The sequence below is a fragment of the Hypomesus transpacificus genome, chromosome 21, assembly GCF_021917145.1.
Source record: "Hypomesus transpacificus isolate Combined female chromosome 21, fHypTra1, whole genome shotgun sequence".
Taxonomy (NCBI): Eukaryota; Metazoa; Chordata; class Actinopteri; order Osmeriformes; family Osmeridae; genus Hypomesus; species Hypomesus transpacificus.
Window position 1 is genome coordinate 2,726,994 of NC_061080.1, and position 14,893 is coordinate 2,741,886.

At 47.9% G+C, this 14,893-nt stretch overlaps 3 protein-coding genes across 4 annotated transcripts; 2 read left to right on the forward strand and 1 right to left on the reverse strand.

Moving 5' to 3' along the window:
- Window positions 1–565: 565 nt before the first annotated feature.
- junba (JunB proto-oncogene, AP-1 transcription factor subunit a) lies at window positions 566–2,320 on the forward strand. 2 transcript variants are annotated; one of them, XM_047043722.1, is made up of 2 exons: window positions 567–740; window positions 997–2,320. In XM_047043722.1, the coding sequence occupies exon 2, from the start codon at window positions 1,035–1,037 to the stop codon at window positions 1,914–1,916; it is 882 nt and encodes a 293-aa protein (XP_046899678.1). In that variant the 5' UTR covers window positions 567–740; window positions 997–1,034; the 3' UTR covers window positions 1,917–2,320. The 2 variants fall into 2 exon arrangements, with proteins under 2 accessions (XP_046899677.1, XP_046899678.1); XM_047043721.1 differs by having other exon boundaries at window positions 566–2,320.
- A 961-nt stretch (window positions 2,321–3,281) lies between these two features.
- prdx2 (peroxiredoxin 2) lies at window positions 3,282–6,648 on the reverse strand. Its single transcript, XM_047043723.1, has 6 exons — window positions 6,548–6,648; window positions 5,387–5,504; window positions 4,957–5,110; window positions 4,442–4,564; window positions 3,999–4,129; window positions 3,282–3,775 (listed from the first exon to the last, which is right to left on the reverse strand). The coding sequence occupies exons 2-6, from the start codon at window positions 5,487–5,489 to the stop codon at window positions 3,693–3,695; spliced, it is 594 nt and encodes a 197-aa protein (XP_046899679.1). The 5' UTR covers window positions 5,490–5,504; window positions 6,548–6,648; the 3' UTR covers window positions 3,282–3,692.
- A 111-nt stretch (window positions 6,649–6,759) lies between these two features.
- LOC124483318 (protein Wiz-like) lies at window positions 6,760–13,884 on the forward strand. Its single transcript, XM_047043720.1, has 10 exons — window positions 6,760–6,935; window positions 7,438–7,516; window positions 7,733–8,272; window positions 8,801–9,193; window positions 9,419–9,865; window positions 10,254–10,616; window positions 11,127–11,347; window positions 12,024–12,261; window positions 12,342–12,507; window positions 12,701–13,884. The coding sequence occupies exons 2-10, from the start codon at window positions 7,492–7,494 to the stop codon at window positions 12,906–12,908; spliced, it is 2,601 nt and encodes an 866-aa protein (XP_046899676.1). The 5' UTR covers window positions 6,760–6,935; window positions 7,438–7,491; the 3' UTR covers window positions 12,909–13,884.
- Window positions 13,885–14,893: the final 1,009 nt, after the last annotated feature.

The following is a 14,893-nucleotide window of genomic DNA, read 5'->3' on the forward strand; positions in this document are numbered from 1 at the left end:
CCCGCTTTTCACACACAGAGGAACTGATGCGCCAGGATAACCATATATGGACTGTTATAGATGTATGACTCAGTCCGGCCTTATCGATAGGTCCAAATTGATACTGGATAGAACCCTTGTCTATCGAAGCAAACGGCGATGGACAATGACCGTTGTTCTTGATCTAAAATCAATATATTTACGTGACTTTATTTGATGCAACGTCACTTTTCTCACGGTATAGAACCATTTTTGTGTGATAAACTTCATACTAGGGATGGAAGGCAGAAAAATTACTTTCCATATAAAGAAACATTTAATAACACTTCTATGGGCCACAAGTGAATATGTAATAGTCTAACATATTTTGCTGAGTTTGCTATTGGCTAGTGGTTGGAACATGGTGAAATAAATACGAAACTCGGGTGTTTGACGCAGAACCTATATTGTTACACCATACTATCTCCTTAACTTTCCTCTCTCCCCACACTGTTTACTACCGCCTAGGTTCCTGGCAACACCGTCATCTACTTCTTGGGGCGTGGAATAACAGCCAACCAATCGCTGAAGAAGAAGAGAGCCTGTATAAAGCAGACCGTAGCGCATGAAAAGGCAGAACACACGAGTAGCACTTCAACAAGGGACTAGCTGTCAGTGCTCAAAGACATTTCCGACACTGTGTGGAATAATACATCCTCTAAGAATAGTCAACGGACATCACTGACAGGACAGTCAAGACAAACACGACGTCTATTTCCTTGGTACAGTAGAGTTCTACTATTTTGGAAGTTTTGCTCTGTTTTTGATAACTTTGGGCTTCAACATAGAGTAGGCAACAGCGGGACTTTTGGTGCTGGAAAAGACAAACTAAAGGGCTAGCCCTACGACACTGAAGACATCGCAGTGTCCATCATATTTGCAGCCTCGCTTCTTACTGTCTGCTTTGAATAATGTCCACAATAATGGAACAGCCTTTTTATCATGACGACACGTTTCTCTCTGCTTATGGTCATTCAGGCGCTGCCCTGCACGACTACAAGCTCCTCAAGCAGAACATGAACTTGAACTTCGCCGAGTCATATCGAAACCAAAACATCAAATCTCAACTGCGCGCAGAGAGCGAATTCTATCCGGCTAGGAGCGCAGACGTTGGGTCGCTCAAACTTGCCTCTCCGGAACTGGAGCGACTGATCATCCAAAACAGCAACGGGGTCATCACTACAACACCAACTCCTGGCCAGTATTTCTACAGTAGAGGAATCACAGAGGAGCAAGAGGGCTTCGCTGACGGTTTTGTCAAAGCACTGGACGACCTCCACAAGATGAACCAGATGCCACCGCCAAACGTGTCCATCGGAAACGGCGGGGCGTCCACATGCCCGGTGGCCTCGGTGTTTGGGTCATCCATGCAGCCGGAGCACCTTGAGTACACCACCCTAAACAGCTGCACTCCGAACACTAACTTGACCTCCGCATCCAGCTACCCCTCTGCCACCATCAGCTACCTGCCCCATCAGTACCAGCACCACCAAGCCGCTGCGCACGCTTCTCACCACTTCCAGCACCCTTTGTCCGGAGCGAGTCTGCACACACAGCGCTTTGGCGTAATGAAAGAGGAGCCACAGACCGTTCCTGACATGCAGAGCAGCGATGGTTCCCCACCCATGTCCCCAATCAACATGGAGAACCAGGAGCGTATCAAGGCTGAGCGTAAGAGGCTGAGGAACCGGCTAGCTGCGACCAAGTGCCGGCGGCGCAAGCTGGAGCGCATCTCACGTCTTGAAGACAAGGTGAAAGGGCTCAAGACGGACAATGCAGGGCTATCGAGCACCGCTTCAGTCCTGCGCGAGCAGGTGGCCCAACTCAAACAAAAAGTAATGACACATGTCAACAGCGGCTGTCAACTGATGATTACGTCCAAGATCAAGTCTTATTAATGACAATGGACAATTTACACTGGAAAAGGGGGGGGACGGGGAGACGGGGGGGGGAGAGAAACATCTACAGCACTGGGACAGAAATCATTAGGCTAGACTAACATTATGTGTTTTCATGTTGAAAATATGAGTTTTGTTATCTTTGCATTGGGGAAAGAGATTGGTTATGGTTTCCTTTCCATAAATAGTAGAAACCATGAACACCATAAGAACACTCGGTACATTTTTATTAGTTGAAGTGTCATCTCGTTGGCTTTGCCTGTTTACAATTTTACTTTGACAATTGTCAACCGTGATACATTCCATTGTAAGTTATTTTGTGTGTCAGGTTGATCCTGATGTCTTTTTGTACTTGTACAGTATATATATATATTATATATATTAAGTAAATACGTTTAAATATATAGGCTATGCCTTTTTCTTTTTCTGCCCGATTTGAAATGGATATAGGTAACTGTTTCAAACTTCAGCTTTAGAGTTTCGCCCCCTTAAAAGAAGCAGGACTGTTTACATAATATCTGAGGCACCCACGTATTTTAATCAGTTATATTTCCAGCAATTGTAATGTTGCCTACACTGATGTTACAACAGAAGTGGGCCTTGACGTCGGAGACGTATCCGCGTTGGTTCTTTCCCGTACTGACGTACAGACGTACGTCCATATATGGGCTTTTCTTTTTGTGTACGTCATTCAAGGGAAAGATTTCCGGGAACCCCCACCCACATTGCCAGTCAAACAGCGGTATTTAGCTACGAATAGTATGCCGGTGAATAAATGGGTTTGTCAAGAGTCTATTACAGTTTGGGGAGTTTCCCCAAACACTCAAGGCCGCTTTTAAGTTCCCATAACAACTGATGTGAGAATTATAGCGAAGATAAAAATAGAACTTCATAAGCCAGAATTTCCAGAGGCAAAAAATATGGTGTTGAAGCTGCCAGTTAAAATGAAAATAACGCTGAAACAGTGCCATTGACAATTATCTGAGGATAACAATATGAAAAGCAAAACATCAGTAAATAGTTAACAAATAGACAAACTGACATTCCAACTCAGCCAGTGTAACATCTCAACAAAACTAAACTGCAGCGTAAAATTGAATAAAATGCCTGCTGGACGTTTTAACCGAGATATCTAGAAATGTAACAGAAATGGGCTGCCATTTAGTGAAGCATGTATAAATGACAAGGTCGCTTTTTGCCAAAAGAGAGGACGTGTAACGAGAATGCACATGAAGATCATACACTGACAAGCCAAAAACCCAGTATAAATGTACTGTCATCCAATCCATAAATCTCAATAAATGCAGTAGCTCCACCTAGTGGACAATATTTTATCAGATTAATGACGAAGCACAAATCCTTCAATCCGGTTCCTTCAACTTGGTTTATTTATCAGACACCAAACACGGCCAACATGTTCTACAGGTAAATCATTTTCACGGTGGTAATCATGTGATGGTAAACTGATTCAGTTGACAATTCCGAAGTACAAAATACTTTCGTTGTAATACTTAAAAAGGAAAACTGACAAATACATTTCAGTGCTTGGGACTATATCATTTCTTTCCACCAGAAGCTCATCATTCGCACAGAGATTTAAAGTTGGAACGACACCAAGAGCAGTTAAGAGATTCACTCGACAAAACAAAAACATGTAAGCGTGTGTGGTTCGTTGGACGCCAAGACTGCTGAGTAGGTTGGTAGAGGTGAGAGGAACACCCATCTGAAGGTTAAGTGCTAGGATGACATTTCCGAGAGTGAAAGGCTTTGAGGTTTTTACTGTTTGGAGAAGAACGCCTTGCTCTTCTGTACGTCGGGGACGATGGTGTCACTTCCTGGCTTCCAGCCGGCGGGGCACACTGCACAGAAAAGAGGAGGGGCCATGAGCAACTGACACAAACGGGTTCCATCAAGCCCAAAACAGTTACAACACCAAAGAGTAGGATAACCACGATAAAAAAAACGTAGGCAGCATTAAGGACACAAAGCAGTCAATTAATAGGACGTGTGATCTGTCAATCATCCAGGTGGCTCCACCTGTCCCCTCCCAGAGCTTCCCTCCCCTCCCCGGGACCCACTCACCCTCTCCGTATTTGTCGGTGTGCTGGAAGGCCTGGACCAGGCGCAGGGTCTCGTCCACGGAGCGGCCGACGGGCAGGTCGTTGATGGTGATCTGCCTCAGGATGCCCTTGTCGTCAATCACAAACAGACCCCTAAGGAGGGACGAGGGATGGAGAGAGAGGGATGGGGTGAGAGAAGGGAGGGAGAGTGACAGAGAAAGAAAGAGGGAGGAGGGGGAGAGAAAGAGGGAGAGCGTGACAAGAGAGAGGGAGAGAGAAGGAAGGGGGGGGTGAGAGAAAGAGAGAGTGACACAGAGATAAAGAAAGAGGGGGAGAGAGAGAGAGGTGGAGAAGCAAGACACGTCAGCAGGTTAAGGTTGGTTAAGGGTGGCGGCTGTTTTTTAACGGCAACGTTGCGAGTGCGTGATAGCACCCGTAATCCCACGCACTGATGTCGTCACTGACCTATAAGCGATTCCGTCCTCCTCCTTCAGCACGCCATAGTCCCTGGAGATGGACTGGGTGAGGTCGGCCACCATGGGGATGTTCATGGGGCCCAGGCCACCCTGCTTCCTGGGTGTGTTGATCCTAAGAGAGAGCGGACACACTACGATTAGAGTGCGTGTTACAACAGGCTGCGCGTTTAAACGATGCCTACAAATGCATTCTTATGAAATCTTCAATGACCTCATGGTCGAGGATGTTTCTAGGAAGCAAGTTTGAAAGACCACGGTGACCGTTATCAGACCAGAGTGTCTTATCACCCTTGTGCAGAGCAACAGAAAACACGGCATGAGTAGGCGTGACCTATAAACATCGTGCAGACAGGTCTTAACCAATCACAGGTCAATATTTAAAATTAAAATAATTTGAACTTTGAAAATAAAAACTTTTAGAAAACCGTTCACGAAAAACATAAGGTTGTATTTCATCATCCTTTCCCAACTCTGCCATGGCGGACTCCAAATCCCAGAACTCACCATGCCAGGTGACTGAAGTGGGAGTCTGTGGAGGCGGCGATGACCTCACAGCCAATCTTGCGGAAGTCGGCGGCCCTGTCGCTGAAGGCCACGATCTCAGTAGGGCAGACAAAGGTGAAGTCAAGGGGGTAGAAGAAGAACACCACGTACTTCCCTAGAGGAGGAGATACAGAGATGGGGAGAGAGAGAGAGCATAACAGAAGGCGAGAGAAAGAGGGGGTGAATGACAGAGCCCAGGGGAGAAATGGGTGCCAAGTGCATGTTCCAATTCCAAAAAACTGGACCGTCAAAGGAGATGTCCGACGCCCGCGTGAAACATACGGTGGAACGTACGTAGACATCACTGCATGAAATTGCATGCGATACTATTATGAGTGCCTACTGTGGCCCAGGCAATGTGACGGCCATGAACGAGAATGACTCTCCTCACCTTTGTAGTCGGACAGCTGAATGTCTTTGAACTGGCCGTCCACGACGGCCGTGGCTTTGAACTGCGGGGCAGCCTGGCCAATCTTAGCTTTTCCCGAAGACATGGTTACGGTGGCTCACTGGCAAAGACAGATAGTTCAATCAACAGAAGAGTCCCATCCACAGTTACAAATATGAACTTCAACACGACCCATGGGAGGAGTCTGTCAATAGGCAGTTCAAACTAAGCCCCATTTTTTTGGTCAAAACGAGTCGATCGATTGAAAAGGTCCTTTCAACCTAAATAAATGGCTGCATGCACATGGCTGTAAATGAAGGTCCTTGGAACGTTTAAAAACGTTCCTAACCTTTGGCCTTCCAGGCTCATAGATGTATTTGATAAGAGTATTAGCACAAAGCTGGATCATTGAGGCAAACCAAGCCCTGGTCACATGCCAGTCAGTTGTTCAGGGGGTTGGGAAGGGAACAAAGGGTTTTTTTTGTTACAAGAGGCTTGCATAAGAGGGAGATGCAAGGTAGAAATTCACATCAAAATCGAAATTCTGCATCCTCCAGACTTTTACAATTTTTTATAACCCGAGGTAGCAGCCTTCCCGTTGTCAGTTTCGCCCTATGCACAGCAGATAACTGGATGGCCCAGTATCTTAATAAACCTGTCTCATAAAAATAGGTATAACTGAATGTGATTCCTTTGATTCAATCTGAGACACGGGCCGCGTGACATCGCAATGTACTCTTTACAACCAGTTTGCAAAGCGCGACTGTGTATAAATGAGTGTATGATATTAGCTACTTATACTGCAGGAATTTCCCATTAAACACAGTCAATGCAATTCCTTTGCAGATAGTTAGTGAGCTAATCCATAAAAATAAAATGCCTAACGTCATCTATTCTGTCTAGCACAATATGTGCCAAAGGGCCAAAGAACGATGTAGCTATCTAGAAAGAGGCCCCAGTCAAGAGAGGGGAGGAGAAAGATATGTCCTACTCCACTGGTTACAATAGCTAACATTAGCTAGGTGCTATCCGATTTCTTTTGTTTGGTGCACTGCACACAACTTGACCAAAAGCGAAGACTTTTGAAAAACGCAAGCATGCATTTGATATCACTGACAATTCAACGAGAAATGGACGGAATAAACACAGATAAAATATACATACGTTTTTAAGGACTGAAATGTAGTTTGCAAATATTAGTTCAGCTGCAGGCAGGGGAGACGGCTGCGCGTGAGTGGTAGAAAAGACAGGCAGGCGAGAGAAGGAAGTGGAAAATATATACCCTAAACTTGATTTCAAAATAAAAGTTGTACTAAAGCTGAAATGAGTAGAACATTTTGTTTTCTAAATCTTTCTAAACTTGTTAAGATTCAGTAACAATTGAATTTCATTTACGGATTGATTTGATTAAGAAATATTGGCAGAAACCTTTGTTTAGCCTCCATTGTGGATTGTATCAAAGTTATGATCCGGAAGTACTTTAGAGTCGGTGGTGTTTTGTGTTAGCAAACTATCAAAACTGGCATATCAAGAAAACAATATTCCATATTCCGTGAGTTTTTACATATTCTGTATTACATATAGATGATTAATTAAGATACAAGGCATATACAGCTTGCAGCAGTTAGCTGTAGTCCAACAGTATTGTCCAGTGTAGCGATAAGCGCTTATTTGACCAACGTTAGCTAACTAGCTAGCTAATGTCATAGTCTAGCTACTGTAGCTCGCTATACTTGCTACACAAGCTAACTACACAACAACATACAAAATGGATAAATAACTAATTTAAACGTGTGGTTGAATGGCACATCATGCTGGTGCAAATAGCGTAATGTCTCTTGTTTAGCTAGGCTAGCTAGAATGGACCATGTTGTCTGTGACTGTTCTTTCAGGAAGTCTTGAGGCCAGTGTGATGGAAATTATAAAAGCTTCAGACCTTTCAAAAATGTATTCAAACTACAGAACTCCCTAACTCACTGTCATTTAATACGTCAGACGCTTAAGTTACTGGTACCCTAGTGATAAATACTCATTTTTCTCTCTGATGTTAAAAGGAACAGTAAGTATTTGGACAGGTCTATCTTCACCCTGGAATCAAACCCAACAAGATGTCCACAGCCACGGACACTAAAGGTGAGAGCTCAACTGTGGGCATGGCATAGATCTATACATAGACAAACCTTAACAGAATAGATGAGACTTAACACTTTTATGAGTGAACAGTTATAAAACATGATGATCACGGTTTTTATGCAACGTGCATGTTCTGCAGCGTGAACATTGCACTGAGCCCGCGACTGGTTCCCTGACGTCCTGTTTGTGTATCTGTACTCTCAACCCGTCTCAAAGCGTCTTCGGGCCCGGTCATGTGTGAGGTGTGCGGGACCTACTTCGAGTCCCGCCGCGGCCTCTCCAGCCACGCCCGGCTGCACCTGCGCCAGCTGGGAGTGACCCTGTCGGAGACGAGCGGCGCTCCCATCAGCCTCCTCTACCGCATCGTCCAGGAGCGCGACGGCTCCCTCCCCGACCACCTCCTCACACCTCCCGCGTCCACCTCCACGAAGAAAGCCACGGCCAAGGAGAAACGCGCCTCTTCCTCCTCCTCTTCCTCCTCCTCCAAGCCCGCGGCCAAAATCGCGACGCCGCCGAAACCAAAAGCGGCTTCTCAGGGCTCCCCGGTGGCCGCAGCGCCGAAAGGCTCGCCGACCGCCTCCTCGCCGCCGCCCACCGCGAAGGCCAATCCCCCGCCCCCCAGCTCCGTCTCCCCCTTCCTCCTCCCCTCTCTGCCAATCAAGGCCCTGGAAGCCAAGATCACGGTCCCTAGGACAGCCACACCCTCTGCCAAGCCCCTCTGGGCTCCACAAGAGACCGACGCGCCTCTCACCTTGGGTAGGTCACAGCCACAACCACATAGGGGTCCTCTCCGTTCTCCTGGGAATAGGGTTTGGTTTGTGTCTAAATTGCTGAAGCCCTGTTGTCACTCAGTGGTACATATAGAATACTAGTTACATAAATTATATGTACAAGCTAGTTATTTATGTATTTATTTATTTATTAATTTCACCTTTATTTAGCCAGGTAAGCTAGTCGAGAACAAGTACTCATTTGCAACTGCGACTTGGCCAAGATACAGCATAGCAATTCGATCAGTTTGTACCTAATATATAGTACACACAGTACTGTGCAAAAGTCTTAGGCACAAATACCACATGAAATAATAAAGTGAATCGACCAAAACGACACTTCACTGATGAGAATATTCCCGAAAGAAATATCGGGCGCCCAAGACGGTTGCACAGTGCTGTACAGTACGTGCATCCTTCCAGTACACCTCTGTTTACCCTATGTATGAAAGACCCTAGCATGAATGTTCTTATGTTCTTAATGTTCCCCCACCCCCCTTCCTCCGTACCGCAGCCGTGAACAGCAACGACGAGGTGCACGTGTGCCAGCTGTGCGGCGCCTGGTACGAGACGCGCAAGGGCCTCGCCAGCCACGCCCGCGCCCACCTGCGCCAGTTTGGCGTGACGGAGAACACGGAGACCCGGGGCGGGCCCATCGAGCTCCTGCACCAGATCATGGACGCCGAGGACCTCAAACCGATAGGCAGCGGCGGGAAGCCGGACGCCCCGAAGCAGCGCACCACGCCCACGAAGGCGTCGGTGAAACGGCCCTCGGGTTCGTCGCCCGCGGGTCGAGGCGCCGCCGCGCCCAAAGTGTCGCCCTCATCCCCTCTGGCGCCGACGCGGAAACGGCCCAAGTTTGCTGGGCTGGATGGAGGCCTCGCGCACGACTACATGTTTAGTTCTGGTGAGTTCTTCCCACATGAGCTGGATTCATGAAATCCAAGTGAATTCGCTTATATTTACGAATATAAGTGGTTTAAAAACGGCACTTACTGAATGAGCTGCATTTTTGGACACAAAGTCAAATGAGTGCGGTTCTATACGGTTGGAACGGGCCTCTGAAAACGTATAAATAATAGATGCAGTCAAATACAAGTTGATGCAAATCTCGTTGTCTGTTGTTTCTCAGGCGCTGCTGCACCAGCCAAGGTCTTCACCTGCATCCTCTGCGGGGAGGAGTTTGAGAACCGCAAGGGCCTGGCCAGCCACTCACGCTCCCACCTTCGCCAGCTGGGCGTCACTGACCTCCTGGGGAAAGCCTCCGCCATCGACACCGTCCAACAGCTCGTCAGCAGCGGCGTGTTAGCGGCCGTGAACCCCGTCAGCGCTAAAGCTAGCTCCCCGGCGCCTGCTCCGGCCCCTAGCCCGGTGGGGTCCCCCGAGGGCCCCCCCAGAACTGAGGTCCGCGGGCCCCGGGCGAAGAAAGGCTCCAGGCTGGCCGTGCCCAAACCTGAGCCTGTGGAAGTCCAGGTGTCGGATGTCGGGACTCTGGATGAGCTGGAGGGTTGCAAGTCTGTATCTCCCTCTCAGCGGTGGTCAAGCCCTTCTGGTAGCACTCAGTCCCTCAATACCTCAGGTACAGGAAGTCTCAGCTGTAGCTGTAGACATGGCATTTTGTCCAAACTCTGTGGTTATTTTTCTGTTTTTTAGATGTTTCCATTTCAACCAATGCTGCATCAAATCATTGTTTACCCACCTCTTAAATGACAATTAGCTGTTATTTTGACATTCTCTTCGTTCGTATCCCCTCTCTGCTCATCTCTTTTAAAACCTATTTTTACTCTCTCTCTCTTTCTCTCTCTCTCTCTCTCTCTCTCTCTCCCTCTCCCTCTCCCTCTCCCTCTCCCTCTCCCTCTCCCTCTCCCTCTCCCTCTCCCTCTCCCTCTCCCTCTCTCTCCTATCTTGCTCTGTCTTTCCTTTTCTCCCTCTCTCTCTGTCGGTCTCTTCCTCCTCTGTGCGCTCAGCCTCCGACCTGTCGGCCATTCCCATCATCCCCTGCGAGTTCTGCGGCCAGTTCTTCGACAGCCGCAAGGCCCTCTCCTGTCACGCTCGCTCCCACCTCCGCCAGCTGGGCATCACCTGGTCCCTCAACGAGTCGCCCATTGACACCCTCCAGGAGGTCATGCTGAAGGGGGACGTCAAGAGGGAGCCCGTCCACGGCGGTCCCGGCCCGGCCTGGATCCAGGCCTCGTGGGCCCCCCAGGTTCCCAAAAGGTCCCTAGACGGGCTCTCCTCGGAGCGGCCTTCCCCCAAGACCATCACCCCTCCCCTGGATTTCTCCCTCAAGGAGAAGCCCTCTCCGGATAAAGGCTCGGCCTCCCATGCTGGTAAGCTGCGCTAAACGCTAGTGTAAAGCTAGCGGTGTTAGCGCTTCTATTTGCAGATCGTTTCCATTGTCCAGCAGCCGTAGCAGTAGTGTCAGATATCGAGGGATTTGAGGCAGCTGACCCCCAACCACTTGTCTGACCTACATAGGTGTTTATGATATGTAACCAAGAGACCAAACAAAGTAGGAGATATCTTGAAAAATGTATAAAGCTAAGAATTGTACATGGACTTGGATTGTTCGAATTTCCAGAATAAACAGCATAGATGTATGACCTAACAAAAGATGTACGGGAGGGATTTGAACCTGCCACCTCTTGATCTGCAGTCAGATGGTCTACCATAAGCTACACCTATCTCGTACTGGGCTATATCCATCCCTTAACACCCCCCTTCCAAATAGCATCAAATCAATCAACTCTCAACCTCCTTCCCCTACTTGTCACCTACCAAGTATTAAACCTCACCTTTCTCTCTTTGCATCCACCCCCCCCCCCCCCCCCCCCAAACAGCGGCGGACGCGTGCTGCGAGCTGTGCGGCTTCGACTTTGAGAACCGCAAGGCGCTGGCCAGCCACGCGCGCGCCCACCTGCGGCAGCTGGGCGTGGTGGAGAAGGGCGAGGGCGTGAAGGGCTCCCCCATCGAGATCCTCACCCAGTGGATCCAGAGGGAGCCGGCCAAGGTGGCGGAGATCACCCGGCGCTACCGCGTGGGAGACCTGTACATCAAGAAGGTGAGGCCTCGCTGGCCGCTTCGGGTTCCGACGGACACGAGGGATCAGAAATGACAATAAAAACACAGAGGAGTGTGGAATTCTCAGGCGCCCAAGGTTTTTGATATGTATGGTGTAGAACCATAAGAGCATGTAGTTAAACAAGTTACAATTAAACGACATGAACCTCCAAAAGGTGTACCTGTAGAAAAAGCAAGCAGCAATGATATAATTCACAGCGAGTACAAGAAGTTAAATCAGTTACAACTAACCAAACAGAGTGCGTGTGTGCCTCAATGAGAGACATTGTGATCCTGGAGGAAACTAACATCAGGTCCAGCACATCATTTATAAGTACCGTTGTACTCCCGGAACATGTGCGTCTTAAGCCTTTTCTTGAAGGTGGGGAGAGAGTGGGGGGGGCGAGGGCCTGACACTTTGCCTCCCCAGGAGACCTGGTAGGATCTTCCCGACAGGTAGGATCCACTGAAGTGCAGTGCCAGTGATGCCCTTCTCAGAAAGTCTAGCGAGCAGGATCTGATGGTTAACCCTATCAAACACTGCAGAGAGGTCCAGCAGACTGCAGATGATGACGGATGACCTTGAAGCCGCTCTGGCAGACTGGAGGGCAGTGGTGACTGACATACTGTATGTACATGAATCCTTTTTCCAACCCTTTTTTCCCCCCCTTCTCCAGAGGCTGGCCCACCTCCCCCCTCCGTCAATGAAGTCTGAGCCTGTACCATCGGGTTCCCAGAAGGCCGTGGGGCTTCAGCTGGGGCGCCGGGCAGGCCGGGAGGTGGCGGGGGTCGCTGTGGGGTCGTCCAAAGCCTCCCAGGAACGTTCCCACAACACACACATGGGTCACCAGCACACACTAACACACAACCAAATGCAGACCGGCCGGGGTGACCTCAACGTGCGCTCGCCCCGAGGTGAGAGTGGACACACACACACACACACAAACACTGACAAACTTGAGCTCCAGTACATTCTTTTCCTCTCCAATCTCCAGGTTTTGACCGGCGTCCTCTTAAGACGCCCGTCCACACGGACGACGGAGAAGGGGACTCCAATTCCCAGCAGCCCTCACGGTCAGGAAACATCCCCGCCCTGCTGCCCAGGCCCCCTCTCACCCCCTTGGTCAAGCTGGTGGGCAAAGTCTACTCCCTCAAGTGCAGGTTAGTCCAGGCCTATATCTCTCCACTCAGAGATCAGAGTACACTTAACACAGAGGTAACTTACGTAAGCTTTGAAACCTTTTATAACCTGTGGGTCGACTTACAACACATCATTGTTGACACACAGCGATTCAAGTGAAGGATAATATCAATACATACTAAACGGAACCCTCTGTCACACCCTGTCCGGAAGGTTCTGCGAGGAGGTGTTCCACGGGCCTCGCTCAGTCCAGGAGGACTGGATCCGGCACCTCCAGAAGCACATCCTGGACCTGAGCTACAACAAGCCCTCCCCGCCCCCCACGCCCAGCCAGGACCCCCAGCCCGTGGTCCTGGTCCCGGTCTCTTCCCCCATCCCATCCACCTTGTCCCCGGTCCTCCTGGGCCCGCTGACTGTCTAGAACCCATGGCCTCCTGGCACGATCTGAGGACAGTGGCCACCACTAACGTTGTCACGGCTAACTTTTCGTGCTGAAAAGACGCTGATTTGCCACTGAAAAGGATTGATTTTAGGGTTGGCTCTCTCAAACCTTCTCAGGAAGAGAGTATCTACGAAACTGGCGGAAAACAGGGCTAGCTGTGTGAAGGAATTCACTTAAATCCTCCTCTTAAATTATTGTGCACGCTATCATGTTTCCTGAAGATATCACTTTTTAATTGAAGTTACAGCAAAAAAAACTTTTAAAAAAACTTGAATAATTACATTCAAGAATAATAACAAAAATAATTGATAGCACATAAATGACTCTAGGGCCAATTTGTTTTGCTGTAGAACCTGCTGTAGTACCTCCATAACTCCGCTAGGGGGCATACCGGAGCCATAATAGCGCACCTCCACTAACGAGCACTCAGGAATGAAGTTCCGTGGTCACAACGGTAATGTTTTTACAACAGTTTTCAACTGTATCCAAAAGTGCACAGTTGCCTAGCAAGAGTGCATTCCTTAACTTTTTTTATTTCGCTGATATTGCACTTTGTGTGTGTGTGTGTGGGGGGGGGGGGGGGGCGTCATCATGTAATGCATTAATGAATTTCAATAGAGCAATTTCAATAGGCAGTAGTGAGTGAAATGATTTGGCGATGGCCCATTTAAGTGTAATGCAGTCTATCATGGTCGTTGACTACATTACTGTTGACTGCTTCTCAGAAACCTGCTATTATGAAACTGTAAAACATACTGGATTCCCAGAAGGATGCTAAGTGTCAGATTATTTTCATTACTCTACAGAAGTTTGTAATCAGCTTTTTTAGGATTTTATGTCTTTTAAATGTTATCTAATTAGCTTGGGAAATAAAGAGCAGTTATTTTACAACATGTAATTTCAGAATTGAAATGTTCTATAAAATAGGATGTTAACGACCGGATGCTGTGTCATTCAAGGTGTGAATTACAGCTCTTGCGTCCAATTTAGGTTGCTAAACAAACAAAAATCACAACACCATTTCCTTATAATCAAACTAAACAAAAGCAGACCTTCAACTGTCTGAATCCATCACTTGCACTTTCTCAAAATTCTTTCTGAACAACCACCTTTCTCTATTGTTACCCCAGAGAAGCCAAACCCTGCAATTCTCTTTTCCTCTCCCCAAAACCTCATGTGTGTTCTACTGTTTGTCCAATGTCTAGAGTTTAGCCACTCTTTAACCTAAGACCCTAGTGTTGAATGCTGCCACTTTAATTCCTGTTATGTCTGTGGAATGTCTGTATAATACAGAAGATTGACAGCACCTTACACAAGCCCCTAACCAGACTGTATAATGGAGTTCATTCCAGAATGTGCTTTGATGGCTTCAAACATCCTTGTAAAGTCAAACAGGGGGCCTTTTAGGCCAAACAATGTCAATCTTAACCAATGCAAACTGGGCTTTTCTCCTACTCAATCTTCGTTAGTTTCTAAGCATGGACCAATGTCTACATACCCTCTGCATACGAACACTCCCAGTGTGTATTTTCCTCGTGGGCCTTTCCTCACAGTGGCCTCACGTCACCAGCACTATTCATCTCGCTGTCTGTGTAAATCAAGAAGTGTGGCCTCTTCTATATGCTGCAGTCTTATCCCTCACATCCTTACTTCATTAGTCTGAGCCCAACTGGCTTCATCAATCTTTCCGAGATACTGAGGGAGAAAAAGCGGTTGAAGTGGCAGGTTTTTCCGTTTTCTAGCTTACCCAGCAGTCCTCCAGCACATAAACAACATTAGAAACCTTGGGCGGCCATTTTATTGTCTTGCTACTTGAGGGCAGTTTGTGGAACTTGATTTAGCTGTGGTAATGAAGGCTAGATAATGATGTTTTCTAGAATTTGCATTCACATTGGGGTAACTCAATGGATTTGCAGGTGGTAAAAGCGTTTCAGTCCAATCATTCACAGTAAATTTGTGTAATA

Excerpts from the sequence above, each read along its gene's own strand:
- junba (XM_047043721.1), top strand. The coding sequence starts at position 930 with ATGTCCACAATAATGGAACAGCCTTTTTATCATGACGACACGTTTCTC.
- prdx2 (XM_047043723.1), bottom strand. The coding sequence starts at position 5,489 with ATGTCTTCGGGAAAAGCTAAGATTGGCCAGGCTGCCCCGCAGTTCAAA. Across the intron at positions 5,111-5,386 it reads TCAGCTGTCCGACTACAAAG|GGAAGTACGTGGTGTTCTTC; the intron begins GTGAGGAGAGTC and ends CTCCTCCTCTAG. Across the intron at positions 4,130-4,441 it reads GAGGACGGAATCGCTTATAG|GGGTCTGTTTGTGATTGACG; the intron begins GTCAGTGACGAC and ends GTCCCTCCTTAG.
- LOC124483318 (XM_047043720.1), top strand. The coding sequence starts at position 7,492 with ATGTCCACAGCCACGGACACTAAAG. Across the intron at positions 9,866-10,253 it reads TCAGTCCCTCAATACCTCAG|CCTCCGACCTGTCGGCCATT; the intron begins GTACAGGAAGTC and ends CTGTGCGCTCAG. Across the intron at positions 12,262-12,341 it reads CAACGTGCGCTCGCCCCGAG|GTTTTGACCGGCGTCCTCTT; the intron begins GTGAGAGTGGAC and ends TCCAATCTCCAG.